At 55.3% G+C, this 20,650-nt stretch overlaps 1 protein-coding gene across 1 annotated transcript in view; it reads right to left on the bottom strand.

Annotated features, from left to right (window-relative positions):
• The window catches only part of Kif26a (kinesin family member 26A), a 35,037-nt gene extending 14,671 nt beyond the window's left edge, over positions 1-20,366 (bottom strand). Inside the window, exons 1-4 of the mRNA XM_028764494.1 lie at positions 20,249-20,366; positions 19,687-19,929; positions 8,938-9,363; positions 2,998-3,188 (exon numbers count right to left, since the gene is read on the bottom strand). Coding sequence (XP_028620327.1) covers positions 2,998-3,188; positions 8,938-9,363; positions 19,687-19,929; positions 20,249-20,290 — 902 coding nt within the window. The 5' untranslated portion in view covers positions 20,291-20,366. The remainder of the gene's footprint in view (positions 1-2,997; positions 3,189-8,937; positions 9,364-19,686; positions 19,930-20,248) is intronic.
• Between the last annotated feature and the right edge of the window lie 284 nt (positions 20,367-20,650).

The raw sequence follows: 20,650 nt of genomic DNA, 5'->3' as shown, positions 1-20,650 counted from the left end.
AGCCTGTCCTGATGCCCCAATGCAGACCCCAGTCCTAAGCTCTCTACTCTACAGAACCACTCTTGCCTGAGACTTCTAGAGAGACAGCAACCAAGCCAAGCCTGAGCTCACAGGAAGCCTGGAGAACACCTCTGTTGAGGATGTGAACGCCAGCCTGAACAGCAAGCAACCTCAGATCCATCATTTTTTTCCGGTCACTGACTCGTGAGAACAGAAAGAAAAAATTTTTTTTTCTCTTTCAAAGAGGAAGGTACTTTAGAGGCAACTGGGATTAACACTGAGATCTCTGAACATCTGAAAAGCAGCCTGTTCCCTCGGAGTGAACAGCCGCTGCCAAGCCAAAGCCTCCCTAAGCTGAGAGGTTGCCGGGTACCGGAAGGCCGCACATCGAGCCTCCTTCTCTACAGACCTGCCATCTGCAGGATCTGCCTCATGAGGGCCTAGAGTGCTCACTGGGAGCTGCTCGGTGGGTCAAACAGCTAAAGGAACTCAAGACAATTAGAGAGAGTTGCTACCGAAGGCCTCCCAGGGTCTGATGTCACCTGAGGGCCTTACCCGGAGGCTGAAGCAAGTGAGAGATCCTTTTGCCAAGTTCAGAGCCTCTGTACCTCTGCCAGCTAGGCCCAGACGTAGGTCCAGGAAGACACTTGGGCCTCAGAGAGGCTAGGAAGGACCATGCTTCCCTGCCCCACACCTACCTGAAAGATGCCTCCCCTTGACAGATATTCCCAAAATATCTAGATTCTGGGTGCCAGGGGTAACCCATAGTTACCAACGGCAGGGGGATAGCTAGGCAGGCGGGCTGAGCTAATACTCCATCCGGGAGTATCAGAAACGGGGAGGCTGAAAAGTCAGAGGGTTTAGAACATGGATGTCAGGGTCACGGCAGTCCCCACGGAGTGAGGCCTCAAATTTCTGACTGGGGAGGTATAGCCAGTCAGTGCTTAACCACGGGTCCAGCAGAGGGGATGGTACTCCATCCCTCCCCCAACTCCCAGACTCCTTTGTACCCTTGAGACTACAGTGTGCTTCATGTGGGTATGGCACACTGAAGTGGCTGAGGATGACTTGAGTTGGTTGTTCAGCCTGAAGAGAACAGTCAGGGCAAGTGCAGAGCCCTCAGGACTGTACGATTTGAGAACCTGCCCTCTGTGGACAACAAAGATGCCCCGGCCGCTACATCTCAGCCCACTCTGATCTGACCTTCATCCAAGGCCACCTTCACAGATTCCAGACTCCCCACCTCCCCACCCACATTGTGCTAAACTCCCAAGGGATGGGTGAGGATGGCTCCTCTCGTCCAGGTTCAGAGGATGAAGGCAGGAACAGCACCTACTCAATATGAGCCATGGGGTGGGGCTGAAGTTCTACTGCCTCCCCGTGCACTCTGGGCAAGCCCCTCTCCAACCCCATGCCTCTCCCTTACCCACAATGCCAGGTAGCCGTTACAAAGTTTCAAAGCTCACTGGAGTGAGCCTCCTACTAGCAATCTCAGGCCTCCTGGACACCACCTGCAGAAACATCTACCCTAAACTTGACCCTCAAGAGGACGCCCATTGTACAGGTCAGGAAGCCACTGGTCTTCAGAGTGGCTCCCACACCACCCCCATATACACGCAGACACACACAGACACACACACACACACACACTCTCTCTCTCTCTCTCTCTCTCTCTCTCTCTCTCTCTCTCTCTCTCTCGCACGCCTTGGGAAACCTGCCTCCAGCCCCCCACCCAAGTCCACTTGTTTCTTTGTTTCTATGGTAACTTTCCAAGGTCAGGGTGTTGCTCAGGCAGAAGAACCTTCATAGCCTGGAAAGAGACAAAAGGCAGCCAGCAGCTGCCGCCTGCTGCCGGGCAGAGTGGCTAATGAGCCAGTAAGAGGGGGCCACACACATCACACACGCTGTGTCAAGACCCTCCTCAGGCACTAGGGGCCTCAGAATCAGGTTGCTAGGTGGTACCCAAACTCAGGACTGATGGCCATGCAAACACTTTTCAATAGATCTGAGCATTTCAAGACCTCTTACCTAGTACCATGCCAGGATTGTAGCTGTCACACGGGCCACCAAATCCTCAAAGCAAAGACCCTTGGAATCAGAACTGAGCAGGGTAAGGACATGGCCAGCTATCGGCCCCTCATGTCCAGCCCCCACCCCCCCAGACACCACCCTGACTGCTGCTGGCACCCGGGAGGCCCCCAGGCAGGCTGTCCCCATCTGGAAGCCAGGTTCTCTGCATCTGACTGGGTTGGCTGCTGAGGCTGCTGCATCAGTCACAGGAGGTCGTGCACACCGCACAGCGGCATTCATCAGCCAGCCCTGACAATGCCCTAATCACATGCCCCGTCACGCCCCCCCATCAGGCCCTCAAGTCCCCCCGGACCAGGGCTGATAAGAAAGCCTCTGCACACTGCCCAGCATGATACAGACAAGCTTATCAGCGCCCATTCGGGCTGTTAATGGGACAGTGACCCCCAGCTGGCTGCCATTACCTCTCATTATGGCGATTACATCCTGTAATCCCCGTTCCCTCAGGCTGCTGGATGAGAGTAAGACTCCATCCTTGGGTCTGCAGAACCAAAGGCTTTGCCTTGGGTCAGGGAAACTCTCTCCAACTGGCCAAAGCTAGCCCACCCATCCACTGGCCAAACTCAGGGAGAGGGTGTCCTGTTCTCACCTCCCACCTTGAAGTACTTCTCGCCCTCTGGCCAGACCACTACAGCCACACCATCTCACATCCTCAAGGGAGACATTCTGGAGGGAAGGGGTCAAACTACAACCCCATCACTTCTTCCTACCCAAGCTCTAGGACCTAAACAGGTACCCTTGAAAGATGTCCCAGGAAGCCAGTCAGGATTCTCACAGCCTCCACTCCTCCACCAACTGAGCCACACAGATCCTTCTCCCAAGAATAGGTCAGACGCCACCAGGGACCAAGAACTCAAGGCCTCCATTCACCACAATACACTGCAGCTTGTGTGACCCCAGAGGACCTACCTTATAAAGAAAGAGGCCGCTGCCGATGGACCTGTGGAACTCCCTGCTGAGGTGCCTGGGGCTGGAGTAACCAGGGCTGTAGTGCATGCTGCCCCTCGGCCCCACGCCTTAGACATTCGATCAGAACCTGCTGTTGGGGAACAGTCTCGGACAGTGTCGGCCACAGCCACAGCAGCTACAGCAGCCTCAGCCTGGAGGAAGGAGAAATCCACATAAGGAACAGGCAGGTGACAGACCCATCACTGGCAGGCTGAATACCCTCACTTAAAATCCCCCCACACACACATACACATGAACTTGCAAAATCCTCCCTATGTGACTGGAAGTCACAGCTAGGAGACTGGGACCCTGTACAAGAGGCCTGGCCTCCAAGGCAATCTGCCAGGAATCATGTCCCCAGCTCAGGGCATGTGACAGGTCAACCCCAGCCACGGAGGAAAATGCAGACCCTACCCAGGGCTGACTCTACAGCTCTTCTCAAGCCTTGTAAGTGACCAAGGAGGTCAGACAGAGACAGACCTCTGCCCCTCATCCCTGGGCCACCTGGGAGCATCCAGAGGCACAATTATACAAGGCACCACAATAAATATTTGGCACGAGTGCTAATTGTCCCCCGTGTGATAACGGATGACACTCTACTGTCTGAAATACAACTCTGGCATTTCCAACTAATTAGCTAAAATAAATTCTAGAAAGGGAGAGGCCTCCGCATGGTGCACAGATATAATTAAATGTTCCCAGGACAACTTCCACATGATGTCTATTTGCCCCGCAGGCTCTGGGGGCAGAGGAGACTCAAGCCCTAGCAGAAAACAACAGGCAGCTGGTCTCTTCCCAGAAAGCCCCAGGCCCATCCAGCTCCAAAACACCCTCTCCACTCAGCCAATATGCCCTGTGTCCCAGATGACAGAAGGCTGGGACTCCCAGGCTGAGAGGGCACAGGCCTGGTCTGGTGACCCTGGGATGAGTCAGTATTCCCAGGGCCTCTCAAAGGATGTATAGCCCTGACACCAGGTGTGGCACCTCTGTAGAACAAGCCACCTTGTACCCAGAGACCTTACCAACGCAGGACAGCTTCCCTCCTCACTTTGCTCAGCCCCTGGAGGATCCCAGCTTCTAAAGTCTCAGGTCTAGTCCAAGCCTTGAGACAGTGCCAGCCCAGCCCCTTCCTAGTCCCCAGCAGCACCCAGTACCCCAGGACTCAAAAGGTCCATAGCTGAAAAGGGCAAACCTAGAGAGGCTTACCAGACACTGCACCAAACATCTATCAGCAACATGCCTATAGACATGCCTACGTACGTAGAGATGTATAGGACAATGGTCCCTAAACATGCCCCAGAACCCAGCCCTCTTCTCCGAGTCACCACCCCAATGTGGATCTGTTTTGAATCACTTACTATGAAAGACTCAACTGCTTAGTCGGGAAGAATGGCATAGAGAAGAATTAGTGTATAAGCTATAAGGCTAACAATCTGTGGTCTGAGTTCTTTGGAGCACAGCCTGATGAGGCTGAGCATCTACTAGCTAAAGCAGCCAGAGCCCAGGGTTAGGAATTTGGGGAGGAGAGGTGTACAGCTCACAGCTAACCTAGAGTTAGCTCGGCAGTCTGTGACAGCAGTGCTTGGGGTTCATGCCCACGGTCCCACAACACCTAGTCCAACTGCCAGACACTGAGGACCGAAGCAGGAGGCATTGCAGGGAGGCAGAGCTGCTGTCCCATCCCCCACATGGCCCTTCTACCCACCCCCATAGGCCCAGCCCCCCAGGGACATCTCCAGAGGTACCGGTCCCTTTAGCCGGCCGACCCACCTGTGTGACTGGTCCTCCCCACACTGACCTGTCTCAGGAGTCCCGCACGTGATTTGGTTCCACTGTCCCACCAGCTGCCATGACAACACGGCTCTGTCCCTTAGGAGGGCCACTGCCAATTCCTGCCAGAAGCAGAGCCTGGGCAAGCCAAAAGAAGCTGTCCCAAAGCGAGTGCAGAGCAGCAGTGGTGTGGGCGAGGGAGAGGGACCACGACACAGGGAGGATGTGGGTGGACGGCCAAACAGAAAGCGTGATGGAGGCACATGGCAGCAACAAAGGAAAAGCATGGAGAGAGGAGAGCGTGAGGCCAGCCCTGGCCGGGGGAAGCTACAGAGCTCTGACTTCATCATAGCTTGATGGGGCCCACATGGAGGCAAGACACTGCAGACCCTAAGTGGACTCACCCACTGTCGGCTGATCTCTGTGGAACAGCCGGGATCTGTGGACCCCAGTTTAAGAAACATAGACCAGCCCACCTCAGCAGCCCTCTAGGCCTGAGCTCTGCGTCTATGGGATTCTGGCTGGGAAGCACAGTGCCTTCTAGGACTCCCTCCCCCACCAATACCCTGCCAGGTGGTCCTGTGAGGGAATGAGAAGCAGCCCGGAGGCTCAGGGCTAGGCATGAGGCAAGAGTATAGACCTGAGGGGGTTAGCATCCTGTAGAGAGTGTTACATCCTCATTCTTGCTTGCCTGCTCCTTTTCTCAGGCCTCATTACCCAGAGGCCTCCAGGGCCTGGTGTAAGAAGAGAAGTCCTGTACCTTTAGTGCATTGTGCCCACCACATCACAGAAGCAACTTCACTGGGGCATTCATTACACAGAAGAGAAGGCCATCTCACCAACCCTCACTACATGGGTGGCTAAACTGAGGCCTGGACAGGGGTGTCAGCAACAAGTTAGGACGGTTCCATCGACAGCCAGGCTATAGCTCAGAGGGAGTTCCCCTCCTCTAACATCCACCTAAGCTCTCTATGGTAGCCGGTTCTCTGCACAGCCCCGAGTGGGACGCAAGCAGGCACCCCGAGGACAGTGTCACCCAACCACCACGCAGTGGGGAGGCCTGGCTCCTTGAGGCCCCTCTGATGTGAACTATGCCATCTCAAACCAACCAAAGGGTCAGGGGTCCAGTCCTGTCCTGAAGCTTCCGATACAAGATGAGAACAGGTTTCTTGACCTCTATCGGCGGGCTTCTGATTGTGGGACACGCCATAAGCTGGCGTTGGGGACACCACACGAGACAATGCTCCTCATCTGTTACAACAGTGTCTCTGCCTGACTTTCTAGAACAGTAGTTCTCAACCTTAAAGCTGTGACCCTTTAATCTGGTTCCTCACATCACGTGGTGACCCCCTCAACCATAAAATTATTTTTGTTGCTACTTCATAACTGTAATTCTGCTACTCTTACGAATCATAACATAAATATCTGATACGCCACAGTCTCAGGCAACCCCTGGGAAAGGATCCTTTGACCCACCAAAGCCATCATGATACACAGGTTGAGAATCACTGTTCTAGAGAGACAAGTAGGGACAATCTCCTGGGAGCTCCAGAGCAATGGACGCTCCGTGGCAAAATGACCAGGGAAGGACCCCTCTCTGAGCAAAGGTTAACAGCCAGGCCCTCGTAGGGGTTACTGGTGGGAGGGGAGGTTTGAAGGACATCCTTCAACCTGTACATGTCAGGTGTGTCACTGTGTACCCTGTCACCCAACCCTGGGGCAGATAGATCTATGTATGCCCTGAGGACGCCCGTCATGGCAGTCTCCTCCAAGGGAGATTCTCTCTCCAAACCCAAATGAGATGCAGCTGTGGCCTTGGTTAAACAAAGCTGTGTAGGCCAACAGCTTCTCCACCCTCGGAAACTCAGGGCTACGAGGACAACTGGACCACAGTAACACCCAGATGCCTCACATTCAGCACCTAGAATGTTCCAGGCCTTGCCTGTGGCTCCAGAGGGCCCCTGGAGTCATAGGTCGTACCATCCCCTCTAAGGACCAACTCTCCTGCCTGAGTCAGCCACTTTCCTGGCCCTCCGCTCCTCATCCCTGTGCGATAGATGCGGGCCAGGATGTCTGAACCACCTGTGGGAATCAAGCCACCTAATGGCCCCAAAGGCCACCAGCCATTTGTGACAGCTTCACAACCCATTTCTCCAGAAGTGTTTAATAGCAGAGTACCCAGGCAGTACTTGATCATCAGTGATCGACGCCCTGCTTCAAGGGACATTGCCTCATCTGCAGCCTAAAGTTCTATTTATGGTTCTAATAATCTCCCTATTGATTGCCAGGACTGTTCTCTAATTATAAATCCATTCCCACCTTTTCCCGAACACAATCGATGTGCACGTGAAATGAGAAGCAGGGGCCTTAAACGCCCACGCTTTACGGCCCGTAGGCCATGGCCAGGCTTGCCTAACCAAAAGCCAATGGCCGACCCTCCCGGCATCTTCCCCCATCACCACCCCAAAGCATGAAGACCATCAGCATGAGCCTTGCTCGATGTCGGCTCAGACCTAAGGCTATGGCCAATCAGTGGGGACACCCACATCCCTTTGGGTCAGTGTCTTAGGTGTGAGCATGTCACCTAAGGCTTCCTTTAAGATCTAGCTCAATGTCACCTCCTCAAAGAATTACTTAACTTGCCTGAACGGTCAGGGTCATCTGCACCCTAGCCCTGGTTCTAGCAGGCAGCCCAGCTGTTGGGTCAAAGCCCCAAGAAGACAGAACAGCTGGCTGGCCTCCCTTCAGTTTGGTAAGAGAAGAGTGCTGGGCCATGATCAGCATGGTTCTCTAACCCAAAGGATGGGTGGCCTCAAAAAATGAGCCCCTGAACAAAGCCCAGGGACCAGCTCCAGCTTGAGCAGAATTCTCAGCACAGCACACATCCAAGAGCAAAGTCCAGCCGATAAGGTGCACCCACCTCGGAGAGGCCTACAGTCAGGACAGTGGGAGGAGCCTTCCTTACATGGGAGCTTATATCAGCGTTGCCCAGTGGCTGTGTACACCTCTGCCCATCTCCGTGAAATGCCACTGGACACACAGACCAGGGGTGAGAGTCAACCAACTCTTTCAAGCCTACACAGCTGGCTGCCGTATGACTGAAATGCACACCTGAAACTCTACCTCAGAAGCAGGATCCCTTAGCAACACCTACAGGATGCTCTGCTGTCAGAGGCCCAGGGAGCAACCAGGGAACACACGGGGGAGGGGCGGGAGGGAGTGCTACTCCATATAGCCAAGCACACAGGATCCACAGCAGTCTGTTCCCTGCCTTGCTTCATGTCCCCCCCGGCCCCGCCCCTTCTCCCATAAGCCTTCAGTGCTTCATTCCTGATAAATCTATCTATACCTTCTCTACCTAAAGGATTTCTCCCACTACAGTCATGGGGGGGGTGCGCACAGACTCAGACCAACAGTCCAAAGTACATTGCCCTCCTGCTGGGCACTGTGGGCCCTCAGACTAAGTCCTCAACAAGCAGGTGGCTGTGCCTTCAGCGCGGTGCCCCTGGAGAAGAGGCTATGTCAAGCAGGGTTTGTGTAGAGTGCTGGCTGGGCCCTGGTGATGTCGGCCCTCCCAGGGTCCAGTGACAGATCATCCGTCATACCCACCCGAGGAAACCTCTAGGCCGACAGCACACGTCTCTCAGCCTCCACCCTGGAACTCCTTGAACCAGGTAGAACACTGGGGACACGGGAAGTTGTAAAGACTTCAAGGGATATGACGAGGTGCACATAGGCAGGGCCCCAGAAAATCCTGGCCAGGGGCTTCAGAGATGGATTAAGGGGATCCAGGCCTTCAACCTAAACATCAACGCCAACAACTGTGAACCGCACTGTATACTCTAGGCTCTGTCTTCCATCCATGGGGCAGGTCTATGTGACCCAACCTGTGCCTCTGAGAACAGCCTGTCACAGCAGGTTCTCAAAGAAAGATGTTCTCTCGAAACCCAAGACCAGACAATGCTCTTCCCAGGAATCCTTGGTTCCTCCATCAGCCCACAGCATCACAGGAGATCAAAGAAGCAAAGTTGGCCAAAAGCGTCCCTGGTTTCCCCAGGCTTGCAGTGGGCTCTCCCAATACCACGTTATAGGGCACCCAGACACGGTCAGCCCACCTACCCAGATACTCACCAGGCAAGTAGGTGGCAAGAAACTGTTGACCCTCGAGAGGCTCCACACACCCTCCAGACACTGCTGGGCCTGGATGGTGACTGTGCTCAACGCTCCCCCAAGGCCTGCCGGTGCCACGGACACCTGGACGCTGGGGCCAGGTGGCCAAGCTGTTGCCTTCCTCCTGTCAGGTCCCACAGGGGACTGCCTCCCCATGAGGCCCCCTGGTCCAGGTGGGTCCCTAGGACTGGGAGCCGCAAGACCTCCTCGGGAAGCATCGGGGTCCTCGTGGCTGGCGGGGGTCTGTAACAGGCGCAGGGCTTCCCGAGTGAGCTGGTGCAGATGCGTGGTGCATACGTCACAGCGGCTCTCGGCCTCGGGGCGGCAAGCTGGCTGAACCCCAGATGCTGGGAGCTTGTCAAGCAGCAGGGTAGAGAGGCAAGGATCCTGTGTACAGCAAGGGACAGCAATCAGTGCTCAGGTACACAGGGAGCCCATCGCCCAGCCCATGTAGCCAGAGCAACACCATCTATAACACTATTATGGCCCAAACTATTTCATCCACATGAGCCCAGCAGGAAGGTAATTATCAGACTTAATAGCGAGGTTCCCTGTGCCCTTGACAGCCACCCACCTCCCCACCATCATTAACCACGCTAGTTCATGGCTAACAAGACGCGTCTGCAGCTCCCTGACTACCAGCTTGTGGGTAAAGGCACTGGTCCAGGGCCTGGCAGGAGGCTGGCCAGAAGTGGCCTCCAGGCTCCCTTCCCCCCAGCTTTCTCTCATGGGACGGAGACTCTATCCCTGTTGTTGCAGTCTCCAGCTAGCCCTGGTAGATGCTGGGAGCACAGTGAGACAGGGTACTAGCGTGGATGGGTCTTCTGGTCGAGTCCCAGAGTGAGTGCGGCCATCTCTAACCCTGATAGCATCAGGGACAGCAAGCATGGCTCACTGTCCTGAGAAGGGGTGCCCAGAGACACTGTCCAGAGACAGGCAAGAAGAGGACCCTCAAAGCGGGCTGTAGGTCAGGAGGATAAGATTCCCACCCAGAGGGAGGATAACCCCTTAGAGGGACAATACCTCCCAGAAGGGACACAGCACCCTTATGAGGAGACACCTCCCACAGAGAGACTGGGGCTTGGCCAGGCTCAGCATGATCTATCTAGAGGCAAAACACCCATCCTGATCCAAGTCTCTGCTCTCCAGTCTGGGCCCAAGTAGTACAGTCCCTTAGACAAACATAACCTAATGTAGCTCCAGCCATCACCCTGATAAGAGCCCAGGACCATTTCCCAGCGGCCCACCCCACCACCTCCAGCCTCGGCCCAGTTTCAGGCAGTTCCATACACTCAGCTGACCATACAGGTTCCGAGGGTTTTTTCACAACGCCTGACTCCGATGCAGCAGCCTCCTCAGATACACCCATTTCTCAGACTGGGAGGCTGAGGGCCCCAGTCCCACAAAAGCATCTCATTTATCCCAGAAATGCATGTTTCCTCAGCGTACCCAGGGGCTGGTCACCTGTGCCCATAATGCTCAAAGCAGTGAAGGCTGTGTCCAAAGCAGCCACACGGTAAGAAGCAAGGGGCCTATCATGACGAAGGTCTTTTCTTCCTTGGCCCCATTTCCACCCAGAGCCCAAAGCAGATAAAAGAGTGGCCTCTGTCAGACCCAGTATTATGGCAGCTGCCTGATTTATGGAATACTCCATAAATTCTGGATGGTTTCCAGGCTGAGAAGTACCTGGTGGGTCAGGTCCCATTAGCTGATGCCCCTGGAATTCACCAGGCTCAAGCATACTAGGGGGCCCTGCAGGGCAAGAGAGGTCCCCAGAGATGGCACAGGGGTGGAGGTTGGGGTGGGGTGATCCCGGCCAGTGACCCAGGCCCAGGCTGGCCTGTTTCCAGTCTGGCTCTCCTGCTCCAATTTTCCACTCAGCAGGAGGCTGCAAAGGAAGGAAGTGTGGCCTGGTGCAGCCATTAGCTCAGCTTGAAAGGGGCCGCCCAGCGCAGCAAGCTCCAGCCTAGAAACCAGGCCCAGCTCCCCTTTGTTCTGGGCCCTCTGAACAGGCCCGGAGGCCTCTGCCTGTCTGAGGGACCACAGTCTCTGAAATAATTCCCCTCCCCACAGCAGGAGGCAACAATGAAAGCTAGGCCTAAGGACTAGGCAGAGAGGAGGAGAGTCCACAAGCCCCTCCAGCACAGCTAGGCAGAGAGTGGGAGAGAAGCCTGACCGGTCATCAAGAGCAGAAGAGGTCCACCCAGGCACTGGACAGTAACTAAGGGGGAGAGGGATCATCTGTGCCCCAGGCATCTCAGACAAGGGGCTTTCCTCCTCCCAAGAGCTGCCTTGTACCCTGGTCCCTGCTGCATAACTTCCTAGTGGGCCAGAGCCCTTGGCCAAGACCCAAGTTGGTGACAAGCACCTCTGGTCTAAGTAGCCAAGTGAGTGGTTTTGGTCTCCCCACCATCACCACCCACGTGGGGTGGTGGTGGCTAAAACCTCAGGCCACCTTTCCAGTCCTGGTCACACAACAGGAGAGAAGTCTGCTGCTGGGGTGACAGGCTGCTCAAACACACTAGGTTACAGTTGGGGTGGACTGTGGGGTTCATGACCCACAGTATTGAGGCCCACAGAGAGCAGAGCCACTGTGGGGCTGGGTCCTTCAGAACCACAGCCCACTCTGGAGAAGCCCAAGACCTTGTCTTTGGGAACAGCAGAGAGGAGAGGAAATTGAATAGAGTTGAGCTTTCCATAGTATAGTCAGGGCTCCAGGAAAGGACATGGACACACACACACACGCACACACATGCACGCACTCACATACACACACACTCACATACAAACACACACACTCACTCATATACACAGAAACATACACACATACACTCTTTTTTACACACTCCCTTACACACACACACACACACACACACGCACGCGCGCACACACACACACACACACACACACACATACACAATGTTCCAGCAAGGCCCTCACTCAGGTTGGACAAAGGCCTTGCAGCAGGCCACCAGACTCGCCAGCCCTGGTTCCTCAGCCACCAGCAACCCCTGCTTGCTTGAACTTCCTCTAGCTGTAAGGAACTCAGCACACAGCAGGGGCAGGGTGGGGGGAGTCCAGGAGGAACTGTCAGGACCTGGCTTCCTTTCCCAGCCACCCCTGCAGCTCACAGTGTCCAGAAGCCCAAGCCCCCAGGGGTTTGAGCCCAGGTTCAGGATCTTAACTCCAAATCTCCAGCCACTGGGCCTGTTACTTCTGAAACCCACTGCTTTCAGAGACACAGTAATTACTGCATTGCAAAATATTACTTTTAATTTCCGCTTTATGGTCTAATTAAACAGATATTTTACTTGTGCTTGGGAAAGTATTTTTTCTTAATTTGATTCAATTTAGCACTGTGTACAACCCACCCATCATGCGGTGGGTTTTAGGGAGCCTCCCGTTTAAGAATGATGACTTTTAGGGTTTTATTTTGTTTCTAGGGTCTGCACGTTCCTTTAAGTAATCCTTCCATTTTCTTCTAGGAGAACGAAAGGGGCGCCCTGGCTTCAGGGCAAACACAGACCTTCCCTGAGCCCTGCCAATCATCCATTTCTGTAAAGGGGATCCCAGCACCGATGGCAGGGCCAAGGAGAAGCCTGGGCCTGGAATGCCTACATGCCTGTCACCCTGGTGTTTCCGCTGCACCACCATGCAAGTAAAAAGGAGGGAGCAGGCGAAGGTGAACACCCTGTGACTAAGGTGCCTGCTACCTCAACCTCCCTTCCTTCCCACACAAAGCATTCTGGGCTATGACCCTGTAGAGCAACTGTTTCCAGAGTTGACAACAGGTCCAGGAAGGGACTCCCAGTGGTCGGGGACATTCCTATGTCTCGTGCCTGGCAGGGTAGTCCAGGGCTCAACTTTCCAGCCTGGAAACTGGCAGGCACGCCCAGGCTGTCCCAGTAACACCACCCCACCCAGACCCTCCATCTTACCAGCCTATAGCCCAGCCCAGCCTACCCAGCACCGACCAGCACGCCACCCATAGCCCTGTGCCAGGAGAAGCCCAGCTGGACGACTCAGGACAGACTCACTCATTGAGAGCCTCCCCCTCAATAGCCACCCTGTTCTCTACGGAGAATCCCCCACAAGATGCTAGAGACCTGGGGGCACTGATAGCCTCAGCTGTGGGACACGATGGCTAATCGGGACCCCACTTGAAGAGGCACACACTATACCCTGACTCAGAGTCCTGGGCACTCATTCTACAGCACAGGCTATGGTCCCTTGACAAAAGCACAAAGCCCCATGTGCCTCAAGTTTCCCCCACTGGACCATTAGGCAGCAAAGCATCCCCTGAGGCTGCAACAGGCTGGAGTACACAACCTCCTGAAGGTGGACCACAGTGAGGTTTGCTTATGCCTCTGGAGACAGCTGAGCACAAAGGAACCTGAAACTCACCTGGAAAGGGACATGTGCAGAATCTGACTGAGGCCCTTGGTCTCCAGTCCCTGGGTAGAGTCCTAGAGACCACCACGTGCAGGTGGGCACAGATGGGCCCCACCCACCACCACCCTCCAACAGGGGCTGCCTGAGTGTCCAGGCTGCATCACCAGGATATTCCTGGCCTACAGCTTTCAGCAAAGACTTTTTCAGACAATCCAAACCCCAGCCATGGCCCCAGGGCCTGAATGCAGCTCTATCTATGACCTAAAGAACCTGCCACCTTATTGGTTCCCAACCCTGTCTGCCACCTATGACCGCCTCTGCGTGGGCTCCAGACACACCTATGTCATAGCTACGAGGCCGAGTCTCTGGTTACACTTGCGCCTTCCTGATGGCCATGAGTGTAATCTGCAGATGCTGCAGGCCTCCCCTGCCCAAAGCTGCCCTCCGGGCTCTTGGCACGCTGCTCAGGAGGCAGACTTTGGAAGAGAAGGCAGGTGATGGACTCAGGCGGACTCAGGCATCCCTCCCTTACTACACCGGAGAAAAGGCCTATGTGCCTGCCTGCATGCTCCATGTTGGTCCCAGCCTCCAGTGCTAGGAGCCTGTCTGTGCTGCTCTAGCCTTTCCACTCTTCCAGCCTGGAAGCTCTTCTCCCCACCAGGTCTTAGGGTACCTATAGACTCTGTAAGAGATACACACCCATATTGTCAAGCCGAAACCACCTTGCAAGCAGGACTCACCCCCTCCCGGCCCACCCATCACTCTACAGAAGTGAAATGATCCGCAGGCTAGGCCCCTGGTATCATCCCAGAATCCAACACCCAACACTTGACAAAGCCCTGCCTCTCCATCTCTACATAGGGCCACCCTGTCTGACCTCCTTAGGAAGGCCAGAGAAACTGAAGCGCTTACCTCCGGCCACACAGCCCGAGCAGAACTGAAGCCCTGACTCTAGGGTCCCCACCCCCAGGCCTCATCCCCTCCAGCCTCCCTTTAAGCCCAGCCTCCTCTGCCTGTGCAGATCAGGTTTCTGGGTCTGGTGATCAGAGAACTTGGAGTCAGAACTCTGGGTGCTTCCTCTTGTGGAAGCAGACATGGGGAGAGAGGAGGAGAGGCAGACAAGAACAAGACAGGCCTCATGGTTGTACTAAAATCAAAAACACTGGGTTGGCTTTAGGACAGCCTCTGGAATACCACACAAGCTAAGCCTATGAAACTGACAGGAAGGAACCTAAGGCTGGGTTTCCGGGAGGCAGAGCTTGGCCAACAGGACGGAGGGGAACCCACCCAGCAGTCCGGGCCCCTGAGCACAAGATCCAGCGTGGCACGCTCCACCCGGAAACAGGAGACAGCTCAGGCTGACCCGGCTGCCGGAGTCAGAGGTCAAGCAAACAGTCTGCAGAAGCATCCATCTGAGTCTGGATACAGCTAACACCAGGCCTGGGCCCTGGGCTACACATGACTAACAGTCCACTAGCACAGAGACCCGCAAAACCTGCCTGCCTACAGCCACCTATAACAGGATGCTACCAAAGGAACGAGACAAGGCTGGGGGCCTCTCACAGGGAGCCAGCTGCCCAACAAACAGTCTTTGGCTTCCTGGCCACAGTTGACATTTGAAAGAAGCTGTCCGGGAGGATACATTGTATTCATCTGGAGATCCCCTACTGGGAGACAGGGCAAGGGTTCCAAACCAGAAGCAAAGGTGACTCCTCTTTGGGCCTTGTAGGAACAGATGGGGAAACTGAGGCCTCTGATTCCTGCTGCAGACTTTCCTTGCCCATTGCTGATTTCAGTGGGAAAGGAGAGACTGAACTTGGCAGTGACAGAGGCTAGACCACCCACCTAGTTGCTAGCAAGACCCCACAGGGCCAAGCTAGTCTCACCCACCTGCCCTGCACTGCTCAAGGTCCCCACTATGTGAACCAAATAAACAGAGAAGCTAGGTCAAGGCATGCTCGCTCACTCAGGGCCTTGAGCACAAAGACTGTGTGATAGCTTCCAGGAGCAAAACAATGTAAACTAAAAACAAAACCATGTGACTAACACAGTCTAACATGAACACACAGGACCCATCTCTTTCCTGAAGAGAACAGTACCACGAAGTTGGCGGTAAGAGACCTACTGTGAATTTCCCGGCAGGTTAAAGTAAACAAGAAGTAGACGTTCAATGTATAAAAGACAAGAACCAGTTCCCCCGACTTCCACCTACAAGGTCTTCCCAGACACCAGAGAGAGGTTTTGAAAACCCTACCTTCTCCAAACCATTGACTGCAAGGCCCTTCAGTTTGACTGAGCCACTCAAAGTGCTGGGGACTTCTACAGCCTCCGTGCCCTCATGAGAGGTATGAGAGGGCCTGTCATGAGAGGGCAGTGAGGCCACTGACCACTCAGTTCCTGCCTAACTTCATGTATGATCCTGGCAGAAGACACGCATGTACACACACACACACACCACTCAAGACAGGATGCTTGTACCAGGTACCCCAGGCATGCAAAACAACAACTCCAACACTGCCTCAGCCGAAGTTCAAAGGGAAAAATAAAACCTGACACCATTAAGCCCAAGTCCTTCCTCAAGTACTCCACCCCCATCCCAATGCTGGAAACCCCAGGACAGCAAAACAGGTAAGAAGGACAGCACTGGCTGGTCGTAAGAGACCTATTCATTGCTGTATGCTGAGAGAAGCAGGAAAGCCAAGCCAGGGAACTGCAGAAGTTGGAGGGTAAGTCTGGGGTTAACAGGCTCCTCCTGGTCCCACCTGGACCCCAGAGTAGCATAAATCTCTGAGCACCTCCAGTCCAGCCCCTGGGAAGGACACCTCCCTGCTGAGTCACCTCACCTCCAGCCAGCCAGCCCCAGGGAGCACAACCCCTCACATCTCCCCAACTGACACCTGGGCTCAGCTGGGAATCATGGCTGACACCTGGGCCCCACCCTGCAAGGCCCCAGGCACTACTGGGCCTGGCTCCAAACATCAGGGAAGGTGGCAGCCTTGAGACTGGGGGGGGGGGGGGGGCGAGCAGGCGGCATAGCTATCCCAGGGAGCAACTTCCGAATCAGAGGAACCAGCCTGGATCCTAGATCATCCAGGGCTATAACCTGTTGTGGGGGAAGCACGGTCTGACCTCCCCACAAAACACAATGCAACCAGAGCTGGGACCTGTACAGTCACAGGATACACACCCAGCCTTTCCAGAGGCTAGCTCCCAGTAGAAGGCGGCCCAGTGAGAAAGAGCCGAGACATGCCCACAAATGATATTAAAACGAAATGAGCACATACCAAGCCACTGAGGCCAGACCACAGGGAAGGCTCCAGGCCCTGGCCCTAAAGGGCTGGCTCCTGTGGGTCTGGAGGCTTCATGGGAATGGGAGCTATAGAGGGACCAGCACCAAAAGATCCAGCCCTTCGCAGTCTTGTGCACAGCTCCACTTAGGCAGACAGAGGCCACAGAAAAAAAAACCAAACCAAACCAAAAACCAACCAACCAACCAACCAACCAAACAAGCAAAAAAAAAAAAAAAAAGGGTCCCAGGAGGCAGGAGGATGAAATTCTGGCCATATAACCTGGAGTTCTGCAAAACATAAATGAGAGTCAATCATTTTCCCATTGGGGAGTCATCAATTCACTCCAGTATTGACAACTAAAGAATGTCATGGCCCAGGAGGAGTCACCACCTCTGAATAACTGGGCATCCTCTGGGACGGCCCCTAAGCAACAGCCAGCAGCAAGACATCCTTTGTAGGGGAGAAGGGTTATGCTCTGGGACCATCCCCTTAGGAGACACACAGACAGAATCCAGCCCAGCAGCCTTTGGGGTGACCATGCATGAGGCCTGAGAAGAAACTCTGGCCATTCAGCTGTATAACAAACATTTACACGTGACTCATCTGCCTGTTCCAGCAAAGCTACTGCTTGAGAGTAGCACCCTGGACTAGGAGATGAAGGAAGGGTCTGCCGGAACCTTGTGGCCATTTCAGTATAGTGTATGTAGATACAGAAAAGATGGGCCTCAGATACTCAGACAGCAGAATAAAGAAAGGCCTGGGCTTTCGTTTTTGAGGGGAAGGTACCGAGCTTCAAGACCCAAACAGATCTCATGGACAGGAATATCTGAAAGGGACCACAGCAGGGGGATGGCCAGGTAGGCTCCAACTATAGCATTCAATACACAGACAATCACACAAAGTCCCAGAATGAGGGTGACCCTCAAGTCCACCTCAGAACCAGAGCTCTGTCCTATGCGCGTGCAAGGCAGACGAGAGGCAACTAGTGTAACAGAGGAGACCAGCCAAGAACTCTGAGGGACCCTGCCAGGAGAGTAAGTGTCTGCTAGGAGAAAGGTAGGCTAGAAGTTAATGCTGACAAGATTTTCATAGGCACAGGATACTACCAGGCTGACTACTTGACCCTACACATCCTTCTTATGCTGAGATGAGACAAGGGTCCCCAAGCCCAGGACTCTTAACCACCCAGTCAGGGTCCCAGCTTCGACCTCCAAGCAGCAGCCTAGCAGGCCCACAGAGATAGCAGTGAGATTCAGGAAGACTTCCCTACAAGCTGTAAAGTGCTGTCCTCACAGGAGAATTCCTGCTCCGACAACCAGAATTAAGACGTAGACCTCCTCAGAGGATCTTAGCTCTCACCCTAAATCAGAATAGCGCTCACGGTGATGATCACGGTGTCCCCATCTACCTTTCAGAGGGATCCCCTCACCTCAAAAGCTTTTGAGGTCCATTGCAGGTCCCTGTGGTCCACACTGGCAACAACACAAGAGTGATACGGACTGAAATCCTGGGCTTTGGGTATAACACGTGTGGCCCAGGGCACTCAGTTTCCTTCTGGAGAGAAAAGAAGAGCAAAGCCCTCTTATCCTGAGCACAGCACCCCACAGGGCAGACAGTACTCCCAGAACAGACTGAAGCCTCCTTGTGTGGCAAGACAAAACACACAGTAGATAAGATGCTACACAAAGCCACACAAAGCCCTGGCCAGGACCCTGGTTTGCTCACCAGGCCCAGGCTATGTTAAGTAAGCCTTAACTGGCAGGGTGGAGAAGCAGCTTATATCAAAACCCACACGTGAGAACTCAGAGGGGGACAGCAGTGTGTAGGGGAGGAGCCACAGACCTCCATTGATGTCCGCCAGCTCTAGTCCACTACTGTGACCACAGCTTCCTCTACTAGGGCTCCATCAACCAGTGGCCAGGCAGCCTGGGTCCTGGGCAGCAGCATAAGGCAAAGCACAATCCCAGAGTGGGGAGGCAGCTAGGCTCCCAGTATCAGCTTGCTTCCTGAAGGGCCTCAGGAGCACATCCTAAGGGCCCTCTCTGGGATCATCAAGGCTTTTTAAGATCTAGGGCTCAAGAAAGGCTGGTTGCCACTGGCAAAATCCAAACAACACCCGCTGTCAGTCACACCTCATACAGGCCCACAGATCTAGATGATCTGAAAGCCTTGTTAACATCTCCACCACAGACAAGCCAGGGGACCTGGAGAGGTGCTCAGAACAGACACACCTGACTGGCATCCACCAGATCTGACCTGACCCATAGGGAGCCCAGGGTCTCATCCTAACCCACACCACTGCTTAAAGGACACGACTGGGATTACAGGCGCTTCCCAAGGACTCCTTAACCAAGGCTGAAGGTCAGAAGCAGCTTCCTGTGGAGACCCCCACACCCCTGCCTTGCATACTTCCAGGGACCATTGTTCCAGGGAACAATGCTCCTGTTCTTTACGTGCCTGGGAAGGCTGGCCGGAAAGCCCAGTAGACTCCTCTCCCACCAGTACTTGCCAGCCATGCTGCAGGCTGGGAAACCCAGAGGCTCTATAGTCATTCCCTATGTGGAAGGCCTAGGCCCAAGAGGCAGAGAACTAGGGCAGGACATAGGCCCGTAACAGGCACTGGGTAAGTATGAGACAAGAACGCTCACTCCCTAGCTGCAGAAAGAGGCTCACTCTCTCACCTTTTATGCCCTCTCTATACAGGCACGCCAATACCCAGATGCCCAAAGTCCTACACTATGACAAACCCTGCCCTTGGGTGAAGTCCCCGTCTTCCCCTTTTCTACCCCACCCAAACACAGACTGGCTCCAGCTGTGGGACATCTGCGGCTAGGAAAAGAAATTTACCCAACCCCCTCTGACATGCGGCAGGCCTCCTAGGGTGAGGTGCAGCAACACACACTCTTGCAGACTACGGTATGGGGGCACATGTTGAACTCGCCACGCTCCAAGCCTCAGCCCCAGCCCCAAAGGCTCCCAAGTTCAAGCTCTTCCTGTCGAGGTTACAGCCTGAAGAGGAGTCACTTACCCGGAGGGGAGTCCCGGGCCCGCTGACCAACTTCCACGCCTGTCGTTTGAGCTCCACGAGCTTCGTGTGGCAGTGGCGGCACCATCCGCCCCCACCGGCCGAGTGGCCCTGCTCTGCGCTGGCCCCGGCGCCTTCCGGAGCAGGGCGGCTGCTGCATGGATCTTGGTCGAGCCCGGCGGGCAGCCTCTTGCGCGGGGATACTTCAAGCGGCGGGGCTTCTCGAGCTGGGCCGCACTCAGCCACCTGCGGGGGTTGGAGATGGGACAGTAAGCCCAAGCCTTCGCGCGGCGCCACTGCGGGATTCCACGCGGCCGACTCCAGACCCAGTCGCTCACGCCCCTAAAGCCACGCTCGCACAAAAGTTAGGGCGCTGGATGCAACGCCAGGGGGTCCCTGGCGAAGAAGCCCCAACCCGACGCTCGGGGCCCCGTCCCGTCCCGCTCCGCTCCAAGCCCCACCCCTAGAGGGCGCCGTACACCCCGCTAGCATCCTCGTTGTCCTGGGCTCTGAACCCGGCGCCCGCCGATCCCGGCCGCCCGCTCCTTAGCAGGGCCTTGCGTACCGCGGGCTGCACCGCACACAAGGAGGCGCCGCGGCCGACCATGGCACGGACGCAGGAAGGGATACGTTGGCTCTCGGGGCGCAGTGGCTACGTGATCCGGCCCAGGGGCACCCCCATGGCCAGGCCTGCTGCTCTGAAGTTGGCAGAGCAGGCGAGTGGCGGAGAGCACGCAGAGGACGCAGCCGGCTTGCTCCGGGACAAGCTAGGCGGGGGTGGGGGGGGGCCAGGGCTTGTAGGGGGAGGGAAGGGGGCGGGACGCCAGAGCACCGCCCCCACCCCGAGCAGAGCCAAGTGGGCGGGGGTCCTGCTCCTCCTTGCGGCCCCGCCTACTGCTAGGACCCCAACCTGTTAGTTGAGTGCAGATGCGGGAGGGGCGGTGGGGGCTGCCGAGACACTAGTTAC

Source organism: Grammomys surdaster, unplaced genomic scaffold (assembly GCF_004785775.1).
Source record: "Grammomys surdaster isolate TR1022 unplaced genomic scaffold, NIH_TR_1.0 144, whole genome shotgun sequence".
Classification (NCBI taxonomy): domain Eukaryota; kingdom Metazoa; phylum Chordata; class Mammalia; order Rodentia; family Muridae; genus Grammomys; species Grammomys surdaster.
The sequence above is the reverse complement of the archived record's forward strand: the minus strand, read 5'-3'. Positions and strand labels throughout refer to the sequence as shown.